The sequence below is a fragment of the Glandiceps talaboti genome, chromosome 1, assembly GCF_964340395.1.
Source record: "Glandiceps talaboti chromosome 1, keGlaTala1.1, whole genome shotgun sequence".
Classification (NCBI taxonomy): Eukaryota; Metazoa; Hemichordata; class Enteropneusta; family Spengelidae; genus Glandiceps; species Glandiceps talaboti.
The window spans coordinates 10555142-10572489 of record NC_135549.1 but is presented as its reverse complement, the minus strand read 5'-3'; the positions used below and the strand labels follow the sequence as shown (position 1 = coordinate 10572489).

General features: G+C 34.4%; 1 protein-coding gene across 1 annotated transcript in view; it reads left to right on the top strand.

Moving 5' to 3' along the window:
* The window catches only part of LOC144441940 (SRSF protein kinase 1-like), a 29653-nt gene extending 13078 nt beyond the window's left edge, over positions 1 to 16575 (top strand). Inside the window, exons 5-15 of the mRNA XM_078131210.1 lie at positions 765 to 852; positions 1467 to 1554; positions 2420 to 2526; positions 3555 to 3717; positions 4228 to 4554; positions 4826 to 5455; positions 6507 to 6580; positions 7040 to 7147; positions 7696 to 7765; positions 9033 to 9125; positions 9493 to 16575. Of these exons, the coding sequence (XP_077987336.1) occupies positions 765 to 852; positions 1467 to 1554; positions 2420 to 2526; positions 3555 to 3717; positions 4228 to 4554; positions 4826 to 5455; positions 6507 to 6580; positions 7040 to 7147; positions 7696 to 7765; positions 9033 to 9125; positions 9493 to 9686 (1942 nt within the window). The 3' untranslated portion in view covers positions 9687 to 16575. The remainder of the gene's footprint in view (positions 1 to 764; positions 853 to 1466; positions 1555 to 2419; positions 2527 to 3554; positions 3718 to 4227; positions 4555 to 4825; positions 5456 to 6506; positions 6581 to 7039; positions 7148 to 7695; positions 7766 to 9032; positions 9126 to 9492) is intronic.
* Positions 16576 to 17348: the final 773 nt, after the last annotated feature.

The following is a 17348-nucleotide window of genomic DNA, read 5'->3' as shown; positions in this document are numbered from 1 at the left end:
GTAAAATTTGTATAAAATAAGAAATCTCACCAACAAACCTGCATACAACTTATTTAAAATATGTCTTTCTTTTTTTGTGTTATCTTGAAAACATGTAACTTAAGTGTAGTCTTTGAAATCCCTGAAATGAAAAACCAATGAAATTTCTATGAATATAAAATGATGTTTATACTCAATGTATACTATAAATCAGGAACATAATGTGCTCTTGTCTGTGTTTGAAACATTGAATGTCAGCTGATTTCTGGCATGTGTATTCTTCATATGGCAATTTATATAACAAGTTGTTATGCAGCAACTGGGGGTCATTGACCTTTCACCATTTTGATAACAATACTTGCTACTTCCATTGTACAGTTCTATGTAAATGTTTATAGTCTGGAAACCAGAGTTAGACTATTCTCTAGGAAACCAGAGCTAGACTATTCTCTAGGTATTTGTATAGCATTTGTACTGATGCCATTATCCAGGTGTTCTCCTATTGACCACCGGTAAATGTTTATAAAATGGCTGTAAATACAGTGAGTCAATGGGAACGGTATACCTCATTTTGTTCAGAAAATCTAGTGTGTCAAAAATGGCAGAAGTCACAGATATATAGTAATGGGAAGTTTGTGCTTCGTTTTGTTCAGAAAATCTACTGTGTAAAAAATAATTGAAGTCACAGATATATAGGATCCTTTTGACTATACTGTGTTGTTAATTTTGCTATAGTGTCAGACATTATCATTAATTTTGATGTCTTTTTTGTGGTTCTTTTTTAGGGGAAAGCGCTATGTTGCTTTGAAGGTAGTAAAGAGTGCTCATCATTACACAGAAACTGCAATAGATGAAATCAAGTTACTCAGAGCTGTAAGTTTTATTTTTTTTATCCTTTACATGGACTGAATTCAGAATAATAAGTATATCCTCAAAACTTACAGAACTAACATAAATTTGTCAGACTGTCGTAGTTTTGGCAGAGTATATGGTATACATGTGTATCAGTTTGTGTTAATTAAAGTACAGCAATCAGATAACAGAAGTTGTCGTCATCGGTTTATTTTGTGGTCTCCTAAGAACATCTACCCTAAAACAGAGATTACTAAATGTAGTCTAAGAGTTCTCCAAAGTTCAGCTCTAAACGGCAACTCAGAGTCAATTTTGTTGTCAGGGCCATATCTCCAAATTCCCAATCCACAATGAGTTTTTTTGTGTAATAATTAATAGATATTGACTTTTCATTTGTCAACTGAAATATTTCCATAATTCAAATACTGGGTTCAAAATGTTGATGAATGACTTGACTAACCTGTAAATGTAAATGGTAGATTACAGCCAGCAAATTTAACGAATGAATTTAGTACACGTGTACTCACTCCATGGCATATTTTGTACAGAGCTAGAGTAGTACCTGTTCAGGTTTGATATGATATTTTGTTGTATGTACATGCTCAGGTCAAAAATGATCTGTTTACATCAAACAGGTACGTGAAAGTGATGAAAATGATCCGTACAGAGAAAAGGTGGTCCAGTTACTTGATGATTTCAAGATTTCTGGTCAGAACGGTGTCCGTATCCTTGCATTTTAAATATGTCTTGATTATTATTAGTACTGGTAGCTCCCAAAGGACACGTCAGTATTATCGTGTAACTTCTGATGAATTGCATTTTAAATGTGCTTGATATTGGTGTGTTTAGATTGTACATTACATTAAATATTGTACAACTTATGAGTCATATCTGATAGCAGTGTAACTAATGATGTGTAACCAAGTATGGGTTATTGATAGGGTAAAGCATGACATTTTTGTATACCTAGGCTATATCATATGTATAGTGTTTGTTGTGTAAAAGAACCTGGTTAGTAGTGTTGTACACAATCATTCCGTATGTATGTATGTATGTATGTATGTATGTGTGTGTGTGTGTGTGTGTGTGTGTGTGTGTGTGTGTGTGTGTGTGTGTATGTGTGTGTGTGTGTGTGTGTGTGTGTGTGTGTGTGTGTGTGTGTGTGTGTATGTATGCATGCATGCATGCATGCGAGCATCTGTGTGCAGGAATATATGTAAAATTTGTCTGGCTATTTCTTCCTGTCTGTGTCTGTCTGATCACTGTCTGTGGTGAAGAATGGGCATTTGTTTCATGTCAGTAAATAAGTTAAAGTTCAAAACTGAAAGACAAAAATAAATAGTCTATTTGATATTTCTATACAGAGTACTTGCATACCTACTTCTCACATTTCACATGACAGTTACACCAGTCATGCTATAGTTATAATTATAGCAGGATACTAGTTACAGTGTAAATCTATGTATGAGTGATGTATACATATACCCACTTTAGATTGCTATAGTCCAACTTTAATTAACTCCTGACTGCAGTATATGTATGTAACAGTCAGCAATGAAAATATACAATCCTTAACAGTGAATATTAGATGTATGTATGGTATTTGAAGTCTTGGGACATAATTTATTGAAACCAATCATCAAAAGTAATTACATGGGTCTACCGTTATTGACAGTGAAAGTTATTATAAAACAGGTAAGTAATCCATTGGAATGTTATTATATGGTATATACTTAGGGCTAGTACAGTAAAGTTTTGTCATGAAAATACTGTTGTCTTTTGCCAGTATGTAGCTTGCCAAGCTATAAAAGTAATACACCATCCCTATATAGTTATATTGGGCAGTAATCGATATATCTTGATTTCAATATGATAATTTGGGTGGTCTATATATCACAACCAATTATTTGAAATTCAATGAATGATATCATTTACTAACTAGAATACAGTCGCAGTTTTACACAATTTAGATGATAACATAACATAGGTTTATCCTTGCTGACTGAAACTCTATCCTTATACCACATTTAGGTATTGTATATGTATAGTTCAGGGGCTTATCTTCTCAGCATAGTTTAAAACTGCAGTTCATTTAGAAAATTTGATTAAAAGGAGATTTTAATAGTAGGCCACATGGATGAAGTGTTCGCAATATTATCTTAACAATAATATCTTTTATAAGTTCTTTGCTGTGTTAACTATATATCATAGGAAGCTATGTTCAGATTATTAAAAATTGTTTATTCAATATACATGTACATGCAATGCTATAGGGAACATTTGCAAGTCAGGCCTCTCGGTTTAATTTGATATACAGTTACTGTCTATATTAAGCAGGATTGTTGTTAGGAACGTATATGTTAACAGATTAACTATTTAGATGTTATTTCCCAATACTTTTCTTTGTTGTCGAGTGACCTAAGGGGGCTTTATCACTATGAGTTTCTAGATGAGTAGTGACAACCCTTAGGTCACAAGTATTTTCCAGCTGAATGAAGAAAAATATTGGAGAATGATATAATTATACCAGCACCAGTAATATCAAAGAAAAATCAGGGAAAGTAATGGCAATTTTGAAAATTTTAACTCATATTTTGAACACAGCAGAATCTGTGACGTAGATGTGCATTGTGGTGACGTAGAACGACCAGAGTATATGTTCCAACTTGGCTCATGCGCGGTATAATATTGCATAAGTAATGGAGTATTCTGTTTGTGTGTAGGTTTTACAGGGTCTTGACTATTTGCACAGAAAGTGTCAAATTATTCATACTGATATTAAACCAGAAAATATCTTAATGTGTGTGGACGAAGAGTATGTACGTAAACTTGCTGCTGAAGCCACTTCTTGGGTTCAACATGGTGTACAACCGCCAAACTCGTCAGGTAAATATTGACACACATACACTGCAACATTGTGTATAACCGCCAAACTCATCAGTTAATATTGACACACATACACTGCAACATGGTGTACAATTGCCAAACTCACCAGGTAATTATCGACACACATACAATGCAACATGGTGTACAACCGCCAAACTCGTCAGGTAAATATTGACACACATACACTGCAACATGGTGTACAACCGCCAAACTCGCCAGGTAATTATCGACACACATGCACTGCAACAATGTGTACAACCGCCAAACTCGTCAGGTAAATATTGACACACATACACTGCAACATGGTGTACAACTGCCAAACTCATCAGATAATTATCAACGCACATATATACTGTCATTTTGAATTCCTTCTAGAGGACTAAAGGAGCACATTGGAAATAAGTATCAAGTATCAATTACTTTTGTATGACAGCAGAACCAGTGATGTTACAATTACGATATGTTCATTGATACATAACTAAATTACTTGTGTTCATGTTCTGTTTACAGTTAGTACAGCACCTATTGATAAAAAACCTCAAGGCAAAATGTCTAAAAACAAGAAAAAGAAGCTTAAAAAGAAGCAAAAAAGGCAGTTGGAACTTATACAAAAACAACAAGCGCAGTTATTAGAGTTGGATAAACCTGAAGATGCAGTAAGCACTGAACAAGATGAGAAAGGACAGGGAGACAGTGATATCACCTCAAATACCAACGAAGATATACAGGAGGACCAGGAGGACCAGGAGCAACAAATTGTCAAGGAAGATGGGTGTATACAAGAAGAGTTGAAAGAGAAACAAACAGAAAAAGAAGCAGAAGAAGAAGAAACAATAGGTAAGGCAGCTAACTATCTTATCTCTTATTGTGACTTTAAACTTGTGGTAATGATAGGATTGGAAAGTAAAGATTGTTACATTTTGTTAAGAAAATATACTGTATAAAAAATAATTGAAGTCACAGATATATATGGGCTCCTTTTGACTATACTGTGTTGTTAATTTTGCTATAGTGGCAGACATCATTGATTTTGATGTCTTTCTTGTGGTTTTTTTTTATCATCCAAGTTACATAAATTGATCACTAAGCGTTTGATTTGTGTTGCTAGGCAATTCCATAGACAACAGAATGAGCATTACTTCAGAGGCAACAATTGAGGACATAGACAGGGCATGCGATAATATTGAAGATGTTGAAGCACTAGATACAGAAGGTATCAATTTACAAGAAGCACTTCCAGTGATTGTAAACAACAGCAATGCACAAAGTACTCTAGACAATGTTGTAGGTCAGGAAGACAGCACACAGTCCAAAGATGAAAGTGAAACTGCCAATAACAATAGAGATGAAGAAAAAAGTGAGGGTTTGCCTGATATTGAACAGACTGTGATTCCCTCTAGTATGACAAATGGTCACATTGATACAAGTACTGACTGTGTGAATTATCAGAATGTAAATAAACAAAACAATGAAACAACGCAACTCATCATCAAAAATGAAGAAAACGAATCGTTTAGCAGGCCAGAAAGTGAATTGATTGCCAAGAATATGGTAGCCAATGAAGAGGTTCAGGAATTGAAAGCCTCACAGCAAATACAGGAAGAGGCTTTGTCTACAGAAAGTTGTGAGAAGTCATTGCAAGATCTTCAAGAGGTACCAGTTGAACAAGATGCACAAGATGCACCGGATGTTCAAGGTGTTCAAGATGTGCAAGTTGAACAAGGGGAAACTAAAGAAGGTAAGTGCCAAGATTATAACATCACAACATTCATGTACTGCATCAGTTCGCTCCTCTAATAAAACACAGCATTTTTCGTTGTGGAAACAACAACAAATATATTTATTAGTTACCACACAGGGAGATACAGAATAACACTATATTTGACAAGAAATTACTGTGTGTCTGTGGCACATTGAATAGGCATATAGTGGGCATACTGTACTGCATTTCATTTTGACATTTTTTGAAAAGTATCTTATTTGTTTGTTTGTCCATGTTTCCCCCCTCCACTGTCTATGGTTTGTAAGTCTACTACTGTTTGGTGCCTTGACATTTACAAAGATATTTCACAGAAAACTAAATGCTGCCCTCTATGGTCAGATAGGGTAATGTTCTTTGTATTACAGAAAAGGCACCTGCCTTTCCCACTCCTTGTTTTCCTAACAGAATTAACACATGGTTGAATATGCCATATTCCATGCTATTTCCAGCGAACTTTGGTTTTAGACTTAATTCTTTGACCATGATACTCTTCAATTATCTTGTTTTAGTACTCTGAGCTGTTTGTCACTTGTTTTTGTCTTTTTTTCCATGGTATTGTAATCTTACCTACCATAGCAGTTAACCATCTTTTATCACCCTTTGCTATCTATGCTGTGTATTATTTAGAAATTTAAAAAAAATCATTTTGCAGTTGTGGTGATATCAGAAAAGTATCAAAGTAGCCACCATGGCAACAAAATTATGTTTGATCAACAAATCAACACTGGCTCAATCATCTGCCAGCTGGAATCATTACACAATGTACACATGTATACAGGGGCCCTCTGATAATTTGACATCACTTATTAGAAAATGTTTCACCAAGAATTCATAGATGTGTTCGACTCACATGGTTGTAATGTTCTAAACATAAAGTATGTACTTTCCAACATATGCCTGGTGAGAGGCAACATGAGATCATACAATGTATGATATTCATTATATTACCAGTAGTTTATTTTAGTGCTTTGGTTACTGTATACTGTGAACATAATTTCTAATTAATTGTTCTACCATTTTGTTCCAGATGAGAAGTGCTCATCACCCGACCAGCAGCCGCTTCAAGTGAAAATTGCAGATCTTGGTAATGCATGTTGGGTGGTAAGTAATCTGAAATACTGTTCACAGTTTACTTCTCTTTATTGCTTGGGCTTTGGTACACTTTTAAACTCAAAGTTAAACAATATAATTAGATATAATATTGTTCCCATATATTTTTCTTTGTTCCAAGGAAGATATGGGTGACTTAAGGGGCCTTGTCACTGTGAGTCTAGCAACTCGTACTGACAAACCCTTAGGTCACAAGTATTGTATGGCTATACATTTGTATAAAGAAAAATATCAGGGAGTGATATAATTATACCTCCTCAAGCACAATTTATGAAAAATCTAGAAAAATTATGTCAACTTGGAATGTTGTGACTCATATTTGAGCAGTGCAAAACCAGTGATGTAGACACGGCTTGTCATTATATAGAACAACCACGATATATAATCCATATTTTCTGTTCAAGGACAATACCAAAATCTTTACCTGTGTTTGGTATTTTTCATCTCCAGCACCATCACTTTACAGAAGATATTCAGACAAGACAGTACAGGGCATTGGAAGTGTTAATAGGTGCTGGCTATAGTACACCGGCTGATATCTGGAGTACTGCATGTATGGTATGTATTACAACCACCATACTTCAATTCTAGCTGTCAAATGTGACATATTGGCAAATTGTGTTCCTATTTTTTCTTGAATTCCTGGAAATCAACCACCCGATTCATTCTGAATATGTACATTGTCAGGTCAGGGAAGGGTTCGGCTGTAATACAGAGTTTTTACTGTGATGTTACTACTAACCAGTCAACTGCAGTATAAAGAGTGTAGGCAAATGCTAATGAAGAGTCTCACAAGATAGCTACATACAAACAAAAAGAGTTACTTCTGAGATGTACACTATATTTTAGACATGCAAGAATAATGTAAAGAAATACACATTCGGATGCTCATGTAATGATCAACTCTATGGTTGAAGAAAGCGATGCTATTAAACACAGGCCTCTCCCCATTCTATACCTGGATTGTACTTTTTCTTGCGTTCTCATCACCAGTGTGTATATTTATCTGTATGATATTTTCAAATGCAGCATGTCTAATCTCATCTTGTGCAGCTTGTGCCAAAACAAACATAATAGCGATATTATAACTCTTTTATACATTACAGGCATTTGAGTTGGCCACTGGAGATTATTTATTTGAACCTCATTCAGGAGAGAATTATTCTAGAGATGAGGGTAAGTTGGCAATTCAATTATTACATAGTCCAGTTCTCAGTTTGACCAGGAACAACAATAAATGCTGAATGTGGGACTATTTCTTTGACAAAAACATCAAAAAAGAAGCATTGTGGTGTACATATGAATATCCAGCTCTTATTAGCTCCCAGCGTGCACCACCCAGAGAGAGGTATCACATTAGGTTCCATCCAACTGTCTGTGCATGCACCAACCGATTTCAACCATGCCTGGCACAAGGGTAACATTATGTGAGACATATGCATGTCACTTCGCTGTGCTTTGCGACAAATCAAATATAGCTGAATGGCGACCATATTACCATATTTGTTGTAAAATTTCACAATTTACATCATAACTTAGGAGGTGTAATACAAAGAGACACCCATTCAAGTGCCCACATCATATTATCAAAGTTAAGCTTTCTTTTGACCTTTGACCTTGAAAGGGTTTTTCAAGGTCAAATAGCCAAATTTGGTTTGTCTTCATAATTGTTCTAGTCGAACATTTGATGATGATATTTTAAAATCATGACTTTTATTGTGCGAGGCAAATGCATATGTCACTTAATTTCATGACCTTGGTCTGACTAGCAAAATGGCAGCCATATTTGTAATAAAGAAGTACATTTTACCCCTTACCTCCAAAAATTTGATAGATTCAGACACCATTCAAGTGTCTAGCCACACATTATCAACAGTGGCTTATAATGAGACCTTGACCTTTGACCTTGAAGATTTTCAAGTCAAAATTGAAATTTGGTCTTCCTACAATAATTCAAGAAGTTAATTACACAAAGACTCCATTTAAAGTGTCTACATTCATATTATCAAAGATAAGTGTTCTTTTTAAACCTTGTCCTTTGACTTGGCCCTCCTGATTCAAGGTCAAATAATATATTATGTAGCTTTGTATCTAGCGACACCATTCGAGTGTCTTTGCCTATATTTACAGAGGTTAGGGGTTAGCTTCAAACTGGATACTAAAGCTATGACCTTGGCCATCTTCAAGGTCAAATAGTAAATTCAATATATTTGGAAGTTCCGTCCCAAGCGACACCATTCAGATGTGTACACCCTATTGTTAAAGATATGGTTAGTATTCAGACAGACTTTTGAGGATAACCTTCCATTTTCAAGGTCAAATTTAAATTTTCAGAATGACTTTGCCATACAGCAGACCAATTTGGGATTATTTCTGCTATGAAGACTTGTATTGTTGATTTTGAATTCACCATTGGTGACTATTTTGTCTTGCCTGTTCACAGATCATATTGCCCACATTATGGAATTACTGGGTCCTGTTCCAAGATCCATTGCATTGGGAGGAAAGTATTCAAGGGAGTTCTTTAACAAAAGAGGTGAGTATAACTTAATGTAGCAACGTTAGTAAGGTTGAGGTTGAGACAGACAATGAAATGTAGCAATGTGAGGTTGAGCCAGACAATGAAATGTAGCAATGTGAGGTTGAGACAGACAATGAAATGTAGCAATGTGAGGTTGAGAGACAGACAATGAAATGTAGCAATGTGAGGTTGAGACAGACAATGAAATGTAGCAATGTTAGTAAATTTGAGGTTGAGACAGACAATAAAGTGTAGCAAAGTTAGTAAGGTTGAGGTTGAGGTTGAGCCAGATGACACATTGTTTGAGGTGACATAGTTGTCATTATACCTTTAATACTTATAGACAACTTAACACAGTTGTATCATTTCTATCTTTTAACAGGAGAATTACGACACATTCACAAACTGAAACCTTGGGATTTATATCATGTGTTAGTTGAAAAGTATGAATGGTCACATCACGAAGCAGAAGAGTTGACGTCATTCCTGATGCCAATGTTAGATTGTGTTCCAGAAAAAAGAGCCACAGCTGCAGAGTGTTTATTACATCCATGGCTGGCTGACGTACAGATTTGAATTGGACAAAAAAACCTATAATTATGCAACCAATTAGTAAATGTCGTAGTGAATTTTGACATTGTTAAATTGTTGATGTATTTGTTAGATAGACAGAAATGTTTCAGTGCCACACTTCCACCAGTATTCTCCCGAATGTTTTAGAATATTATGGCCATCAAAATACTAAATATATAAGAATTTTTTGCATCGACATAGAAAATGTGTTCTTTGTATGAAATAAATAATCACTTCTCTAATGATGACGATTACAATATCTTATTTCAATGCATAACAAAAAGTTGTTTTTATCATAGGCTACTGTATTAAAAGTTACCCCTTTGCCAAATAATTTATTAGTCTGGTATATTTTCACAGGCATTGTGGGATATAATGGAAGAGAGGAGTCATTTATAAGTCTAATTTTGAGAGAAATTCTACAAACCAGTTTAGTCGTCCATTCAATTTATCTCTTTTGAATTATGTCAAATTCAGATATGATGATATTTGCAGCAGTAGACAAGTCAATACTGCTTAACTTTTATATTTTTATCCAATGTTATGGCTGCTAAAAACTAAACAAGTATCTTCAAGAGTTGTGAGAATGAATAGGATACCAAACAGCATACTTTGTGTGTGTTGGTTCCTATAAAGACTTGTATGTGCATACATACATGATACCTGCATTGTTGACTGTTGACTGTTTCTCTTCTCTTTGGTGTGCTATTATTAAGCTGCCATAGCTCATTGCATCAGTGCAGTAAGGTCGTATCTGCCAATACAATTGCATAACAGATATAGCTGTTTTACACTCTAATGATGTCTATCAAAACTTACAATACAAGGAGTTCAAGTAGCAATGGAAATGTCAGTGTTTTGTCTTTCTTCTGGTGCCCTTCCAAAGCTGTTTGTTTGTTTGTCTGTCTGTCTGTCTGTTTGTTTGGGATGCCAATGTGATCATCATGACATTGATGTGAAGACTGGCTCAGTAAGTAAGTAACACGGTTCTTATCACTGTTTGTATACTTGTTCTGTGTCTGTGCGTCTGTGCTTTCTGCACAAGAGAGAAAAGCTGCCATTTATTTGACACATAGCAGTTTAGATGTAAGAAATTGCAGTGGATTAAAAACATATATTTGTCAAATTATTATTTGCAAGTCATTGCTGTGTACGTTATTGTATGTGCAAAGTGTTCTCTTTATAATGTATTCTGTAAGCTGGAAGTTTTCTTGAAGTCTGATTTTTTGAGTATGGAGAAATGTTAGAAATTTATGGACATTGTTTGGCATGCTTGTTACAACAATGTTATATTATGTGGTATTGATTTCACTTGAATCTTGTATGTCAAGATAAAGGTAGAAGTACATCTGTTGAGGGATATAGCAGTTTAAAGTCAGATCTATCTGTCAAGAGTACTGTAATCCTATCGGTAGCTGTGACAAAGCTGTACAGTAAATATTCAGTTATGAAACTGATATAAAAAGTAAGACAGGTTTGGATCGTCACACACTTACAATCTAGCCATGTAATAATAATATGGATGTTTACAAATGTGTGTACCTAAATGGAAAGGGATAACATGAAGATAGAAAGAAGTGACTGTAGCAACTAGGTGACTACATAGATAGACAATTCATGACATGACTTTTTTTACCTGTTTTGCAGTGTTAAAAAAGTTGAACTATAGTGTTTACATGTAAAAGGAACTACTTGTTAGCCAGTGCTTGCCATAGCTAGCTGAACTTATTGTGAATGTTACAGTAATGCAAGTTGATCATGGTCTTATCAAAGGGAATCAGATGCAAATATCTCAGTTTTCAGACAAGATAAATTGAATTGTGATGTATGTATAGCCAATACTAAATTCCTCTCAGTTAGGATGGTTGTGAATGGTAACTTTTTACTTTTAACAATATCCCCAATTCTCTATGCTGTGTGAGTGCAATACATATATTTAATATTTTCCCACTCTCAAACCTATCTGAAATGATTCTATGGCACCTACTACTGATAATAAGGACACAAGATGTTTTGTGTGTATGGTAATTTCATCCATATACGTATGCTTTCAAAGTAGGTACAGTTAGATTCCACTAGGTAGTAATATCATAGTAAGTTGCTATAGCGTTGCAACTCTGTTACTTGATCTCCCTGCTCCATCCTGCTTCACAAGAACTGTAACCATGTATAAATTTCTCAAAAGAACATGTTAAAATGAGTTCAGTCTGTAAATATTACATGAATAGAACAATAATAGTAGAAACCCATCACAAATATGAAATTATGATGTACTTTTTAGTCATTTCCTGTTGATATTTCTTTTCTAACCCTGAATTTTAGATACAGGCAAAGATGTATTTTTTCACGAATGGAAATCCAGAAACAATACCTACATGACAGTTTGTACACAAAGTGATGCATGCTGATATTGAACGAATTGTCAATGAGTATGACTCTATCGGGTATTAGTTCAAACATTTCACCAAAATACAGCATATAGCTATAATCACAATTTCTCTTCAAAAATATCATAATAGAGTGTATTTTTATCCTCAAAACTATATTGGTGCCATTTTGTGCGTTACATGTACGGAACATCACGATTGTTAAGATCCACTTTTATGAGGTATAATCCTACGTCTCAAAACTTAAAAATGTAATCACAGTGACCCAAATATTATCAAATAACTGCCTGATATGGTCAGAATAGTATCTCTAATCAATGTCATCAAAATCTATATGGGTCACTGTACTTTGAAGTTGGAACAGATGGTGGGTTTTTGGACAAACACGACTGTGACCACCTGTGTTACCAATTTTGTGATTTTACCACCCAGTAATAAGTAATGACTCCAGTTAGAACTATAATAAAATGTAATGGTATATACATATTGATTTTCAAGCAGTCCTAAATTGGCTATGTTATATTTGCTGTTTAAACACTTCTTAGTTTGCAACATTCACAGCCCAATACTTCCCATTTATAGATCATTAGATTGGAATGCAGTATTTCTTGCAGAGTTTACATGTAATGCAATGACATTATCGTTGTATCACAATCATACTAATTTGATGACCATGAGTGAATAAAGTATAAAAAATAACAATGTAAACATGCCATTCAGATTTGTACATGTCTATTTGATAGCCTCTTTGAAACCCATTGTTTGTGTAAGACAATATTATGAGGTGCATCATTGGGAAATGTGTATACTTCCTTAAATGTCAGTTACCCAGACTGTTATGAAATTAATACTGGGATTTTGATTAATAGTATTGTAGTACATGTTCAGAAATTGATATATATCCATGGGGTGATTGATAAGCACTGTTTTATCTATTTTAATAAATCATATCGCACCCAGGATCTCAGTGATAGTAATGGTGCCATACATATACTATAGTCATATTTAGGTATGATCTTTTACTCAATGAAGGTAATGCAACACCACTGACCACAAATAATGATGTCTGTTAATCCATACACAATGCTGTGCTGGGTAGTATGCCGATAATTAATCATGTTTCTAAAACTGTACTCTCAATATACATATGTACAGAATGTTTCTGTATGGTCAGCAATTCTTTCAAGTTATATGAAATCAAAAGCAGTCCCCATCACAAATCACCTAATTACCAAAACCTAATGTCATTCAAATCTTGCACAAATGTGAAACATGAAATAGTTTATACACAATCCATTCTGATGGTAGAGATTGACAGACTTTACTTCAAGTGTTCATGTACACCTTCTGTAACAGCTCATAGTGTTTGTTTGAAGTGTTCATATCTCTTTCATTTTCAAAATTGCAAAAATCAAGCTGTTTTAGTTTCATGTGTATTGCAGGTCTTGTAAGTCATGTCAATGGAAAGTAGTCTTGCTTTCAGAGTGATGTGTAGTTCCAGCATTGCTGTCACTCATTCATTTAAAATGATTTGTCATTGACCTGGACTGTCTCAGAATCCAAAGTTGAAGCTTTTACTACATAGTAAAATAAAGGAAGAAAATGACCTCCCATGTCAATGTTGATTGACCTTGACTTTCCATGTTTAAAGACCAATGTGAATATAATTGTCACCGTAACTGTCACAGAAGATCAGTGCCATCAAAACTTACAGACCATAAATTTCTTAAAATATCTATGTACTTTGTAATGACACACTGATGCTGTTTATGGTGCATGTGCTGTTAACAATAGACACGTTTTCTAAATTCCACACACAAACTTTATGCTTTTTCACCATGAATTCAAAACACAATTGCACTTATTAACTTTACCTTCATTCAAGGTCAAATGTCATATGGAAAGTGTTCAGATATTCACTTATCAATAGATCTTACAGTAGTAAGTCATTGACAAGTTAGTACATCATATTCTTGTTTGATACTTTGTCTCAAAAACACAAAGACTTGTTTTTCTTGGCACTGAAAGAATGGATGACAGATGGCAGTCATGTGAATACACAGCTACAGCGAACTTTAAACTCCTGACTTAGTTTATCTCACTCGTATCAAAGTGTGACTTTATACAATGTTGTTTTAGAATAATAGGCTGAAGTTGTTATCAAATGCTGCTTCTAACTACCACTGAGGTGGTTGTCAGTGTAGGCGGGAATCCATGCGGGTGGGGATTTTAAGGGAGAAACTAAAACTTAAAATCCCCATCTGCATGGATTCCAGGCTATTGTCAGTGATCCTTGCATACTCTGTTTTATCTATATCATTGGTACATCGTTAGAGAAATGAAGCTACTGAATTGAGTATGATGATGAAACTGAAAAATTAGACACGATTTATCTTTCTCCCAAGTTTGTTTCTAAGGTCAACTTCACTCTTGGGAGAGGTTCTCTTTCCCAGAAAAAACAACAACTGTTATATGCAAATCATTTTAGAATTTGTAAATATCTTAATAGTAAGTAGTTGGCCTAGTATATGGCATGTTGTGTACATTTCAATTTGATCCAGTAATATGTCAGTTATTGGATGCCAGGAGTAGACAAGCTAGTTTTAAAGTCAATGTCAATTTTTTACAGTTCTGTGCTTAATGACCGAGATTTCACGTTGAAACCATTTTGACTTTTGATGTGTCAAAGTTTCATACCAGAAAAACTGATTAGGTAATTGTGTGTTTGAAAGATGCATGTTTTTAAGTTTTCTGGGCACAACTATTGAGAGTATAGTTCTGTAAATGTTTCCATGGCGTTGTCAATATCACAGGTTGATAGTTGAAATCTCAAGGAATGTTTGTAGGCAAAATAGTTTTCACCGAAATATATTTGAATCTTTTTTAACAACCATTGTAGAACTTATCCAGCATTTGTTTTGTTCTATTGAACAACCATTTACTTGTGGCAGCTGGTGTTTGACAGTTTTATTATTTGGTGCCATCTAGTCTGCAGCTTTATAATTCTACATAGAAATCAGTTTGAGAATAGATACATTGTATCACATTGTGTGCACCAAGTTTGATACAAATTACATGTTATCCCAATATTTTCTTCATTCAGCCAAGTAATACACAAGTGACCTAGCAGATCTTGGTTGCCTTGTAAGACAAGTAGGCAATACCCTTAGGTCATGAGTATTTTTATGGCTGAATGAAACAAATATTGGGTAATAATATGATTATACCTACACAAAAATGATGTAGGCAAAATAATGGTGATATCGAACATTTTGACTCTTATTTTGAGCATCACATAACCAATTACGTAGACACATATTGTCATGACATAATGCAACCAGGATGTAAATTCCATGCTTTTTGTTCAAATGTATTCAACTTGGCTAGTGTAAAGTATAATATATCGTTATTATTAGAGTTGATCTTTTTGTAGACGTCATCAGTACCATCAAAGAAATTTGTAAAATACTGACAAATGGTAAAGAGAGATAGAGAGAGAGAGGTTAAAGACTAGATAAGGTCTGCAATGGTTGTACTGCATATGTTCAGTGTTATTCAAACAGAGAACAAGGAGCATGGTTTGTATAATTGCAATATATGAATGTCTGTTGTGTAGGTATCTTTACCTTCTTGTAGGTGCTCTCATAAAACAAGTACTACAGAATAAATTCAGTCAATTCTCACTCTGCAATATGGCTATTGTCAAATTTATTGAGAAGACAAAACACAGTGTTATATTTTCCCCTTTTGAATTGTACCCAGGTACAGGAATTTGTGAAAAATAAATGTTACCAAGACTCATTGAAATTGTCTTTCAAGAAGTCTTCAATGTTTTTGTAGGTGATAAGTAGGTTATTCAAAAGTGTAGAATGTGAAAGACATACAGTCACAGCAATGCTGTGTATACATACATACTGTTAGGTATTGACAAGTTGAAATAGTAGCACATTGCTTTTTTGTAAATCATTACAAACACAAGTTTGACACTTTTATGATAGATGTGTACATTTTGATTAAAAAACAAAGACAGGTAGAATTTGCAATAGTAACTAAATTTCACTTGCTAATAAAACATAGTCAGTACTTGATGACCGGAGTTCACTGTACAAGGTTGACAACCCCAAAAACATAAATTGATGCTATAGTCATACTGTAAATAACTAGTGCACATTTTCTCGTTTGTTTTACCTGGGGGATGGGGGAAGTTATTTATTTGTGTCAAATTTTCTTCTATTATTTGTTAACTCTGCGATAAAATTAAAGAAGACTCTGAGAAATCCACCCATTATAAAGTTATTGAAAAGTGTGAAACCAACCAAACCAAACCAAAGATTATTTTTGTCATTATTTGTAGCCACTATTGTAAGATGTCATTTATAGAGCCAATTTTCATTTACACTTTATTTGAATGTTTTTGACCAGCTAATGTAGTTATCATTTTTTGTATACTAAGCTCTTTATGTAGGTCTACTTTATATCATACCAGATGGTGTTGAATAAATATTTCTTGTGGCCATAGTAACGTTTGCTGACTCTGCCATTAATCAACTCTTGGTATGTGTATGTTTATAATCAAATACCAGGGCACTTGATTGGTTGCACAGAGGACTATGAAAATTAGAAGGGGGAGGGGGGGGGGGGGGGGGGGGTTAATTTTTTGGTAGTATCTGTGTGTGTGTGTGTGTGTGTGTGTGTGTGTGTGTATTTGAAAAAAAAAGGGTTTGTTTGTGTGGCTGTCTGTACTTGTTACAAATGTAAAAGGGATGTAATTTTGTGGCAGTATCTGTCTGTTTTGCACATGTCTGGTTGTGCTATCTATCCTGAGATGTGATCAGTATCTGTCTGTACATGTCTGGTTGTGCTGTCTATTCACAGAATGTGCTCTGAGTATTGGTTTGATTCAGGCGTATTAATATATTTCCATGTTAATGACACTTTTTTTCATAGTTTTTCTTGACATTGTGACACAAGTATTGAAAACTTGTAATAGTGTGATTAGCATGTGAGTGACTCCACCTTTTTCCTTGAACCCTGTTAAATAAACATTTGAATAAATTAAAAACTTGATATATGCCTTTTATCTGAGTAGGCAAGTAAGTGTCTTAGAAGATTTACATGAATATGAATATTTGTGCATTGTTTTGTATATACTATTGCATAATAATTCACGAACTTTCATACTTTCTCCCCAATATTGATTTCCCCATTTACAACGCTTTGATGTCAAACATACTAAGACAAACTTGTTTCGGAACACATATTTTGATGATCCTGTACC